The sequence below is a fragment of the Cyprinodon variegatus genome, unplaced genomic scaffold (genome assembly GCF_000732505.1).
Source record: "Cyprinodon variegatus isolate N-32 unplaced genomic scaffold, C_variegatus-1.0 Scaffold609, whole genome shotgun sequence".
NCBI classification, from domain to species: Eukaryota; Metazoa; Chordata; class Actinopteri; order Cyprinodontiformes; family Cyprinodontidae; genus Cyprinodon; species Cyprinodon variegatus.
The window spans coordinates 3,607-5,173 of record NW_015151062.1 but is presented as its reverse complement, the minus strand read 5'-3'; the positions used below and the strand labels follow the sequence as shown (position 1 = coordinate 5,173).

Below are 1,567 nucleotides of genomic sequence, written 5' to 3'. Positions count from 1 at the left end.
CGATCCAAAGAAACAAAACGTTACAGCAGAGGGCCAATCCTATATAGGGCCGTCGAAGCCTCCGCTAGCAACGAACTAACGGTTAACAACTGTAATAAAAATAAAAAAGAACGAAAACAGGACAACCCGTCCCGCCAGGTCAAAGTTACAAAAAATCTGCAAAAAACAAAAGCTAACGAACAAAAGTACCGCATGGCAGGCTGGAGAGGTCAGCGGCGGCCTGCAAAGACGGGAGACGTGCGCATGGCGTCAGGACGCGCTCTCTGTGGCGGTGGATCGCTCCGAAGGCTGGAAGGTGGAAACCCAGCCTACTTATAGGCGGACCAATATCCCACAAATTAACGTCATCGATGTACAAAAGAAAAAGAATAATCAAGATTCTGAAAAGTAAGTGATTCAACTAAGATCTATGCAACACTAGAAGGAAAAATAATAATAAATAAATAACTAATGTGCCCGACGCACATAACAGGTGGCAGCGCCAGGCTCTCCATCAGGTTCAGGTTCCTCTGCTGCTCATCTTCTCTTTGAGGTCGACAGCGATGCTCCCAGTGAAAGGCAGAGGAGACATGGCTTCCTCCTCTGCTGGAGCAGGAGCGGCTGCTTTAGGCTCCGCCCCTCCATATTGATGAACGATCATAACATGTTCAATAGTTTCTGCTTCCTGTCTGACCTCCCCTCTTCTCGCTCTGCAGTCTTCAAGCCGCTCTTTGCTTCGGCTAAAATGTGCATCAACCCGAATGCAGAGATGGAGCTGAAGTCTCCGAAGGCGAACCTTCAGCTGGAGGTGCAGAACATCGGCATCGAGCTGACCAAACCACAGGTAGGGCCAGACCTGGGGGGGCGGAGACGGATGGAGACGGACTCTGACTGTGTGTTCTCCACAGTACCTCAGCATGGTGGACGTACTGGAGTCCATCGATCTGATGGCGAAGAACGCCCCCTACAGAAAGTTCAGGCCAGACGTTCCCGTCCATAAAAGCAGCAATCTCTGGTCAGTTTGCTGCTCTCTGGTCACTCACTTCGATGTTTGATGAGAGGAGAGGACAGTTCTGCTTCGATTGGAGAGAAAAACTGGCGGCTCAGAGATTCCCGTCTGCTGTTTCATTCAGGTGGAGGTACGCCTTCAACAGCATCATGGAAGTGCACATCAGGCGGGTCAGCCACATGTGGTCCTGGTCCAAAATCAAACGCCACAGGGAGAACCTGAGGGTCTACAAGGCCGCCTACAAGAGCAAGCTGCTGAGCCAGAACAAGCCGGGTCCAGAAACCGAGAGGCAGCTCCAGGTCAGGTTACATCATCACGTAACAGAGCTACGCCGCAAACACGGCCTACATAGAACTAAAAATGTCTTCAGTTAAGTGTTTGTAGGTAAATCAGGTCGATTTGCCGATCAAAGGAGTGTTTTTACTCTTAAAACAAGATAATTAGATAGAACGCACTTCAAATAAGACAATGATAAACGCAGTGATAAAATGACATTTAATGCAGCAGAATGGTTTCATGTTGCATAGATGTGGTTGAGTCACATCGTAGTGATGGAACCCTGTTGCCATGTGCAGTAGC

At 49.1% G+C, this 1,567-nt stretch overlaps 1 protein-coding gene across 1 annotated transcript in view; it reads left to right on the top strand.

The window, feature by feature from the left end:
• LOC107096255 (vacuolar protein sorting-associated protein 13C-like) overlaps positions 1 to 1,567 on the top strand; it is a gene marked incomplete at its 3' end in the record, with an annotated part of 22,319 nt that overhangs the window by 17,153 nt on the left and 3,599 nt on the right. The window contains exons 9-11 of the mRNA XM_015392836.1: positions 696 to 823; positions 888 to 994; positions 1,113 to 1,287. Of these exons, the coding sequence (XP_015248322.1) occupies positions 696 to 823; positions 888 to 994; positions 1,113 to 1,287 (410 nt within the window). The remainder of the gene's footprint in view (positions 1 to 695; positions 824 to 887; positions 995 to 1,112; positions 1,288 to 1,567) is intronic.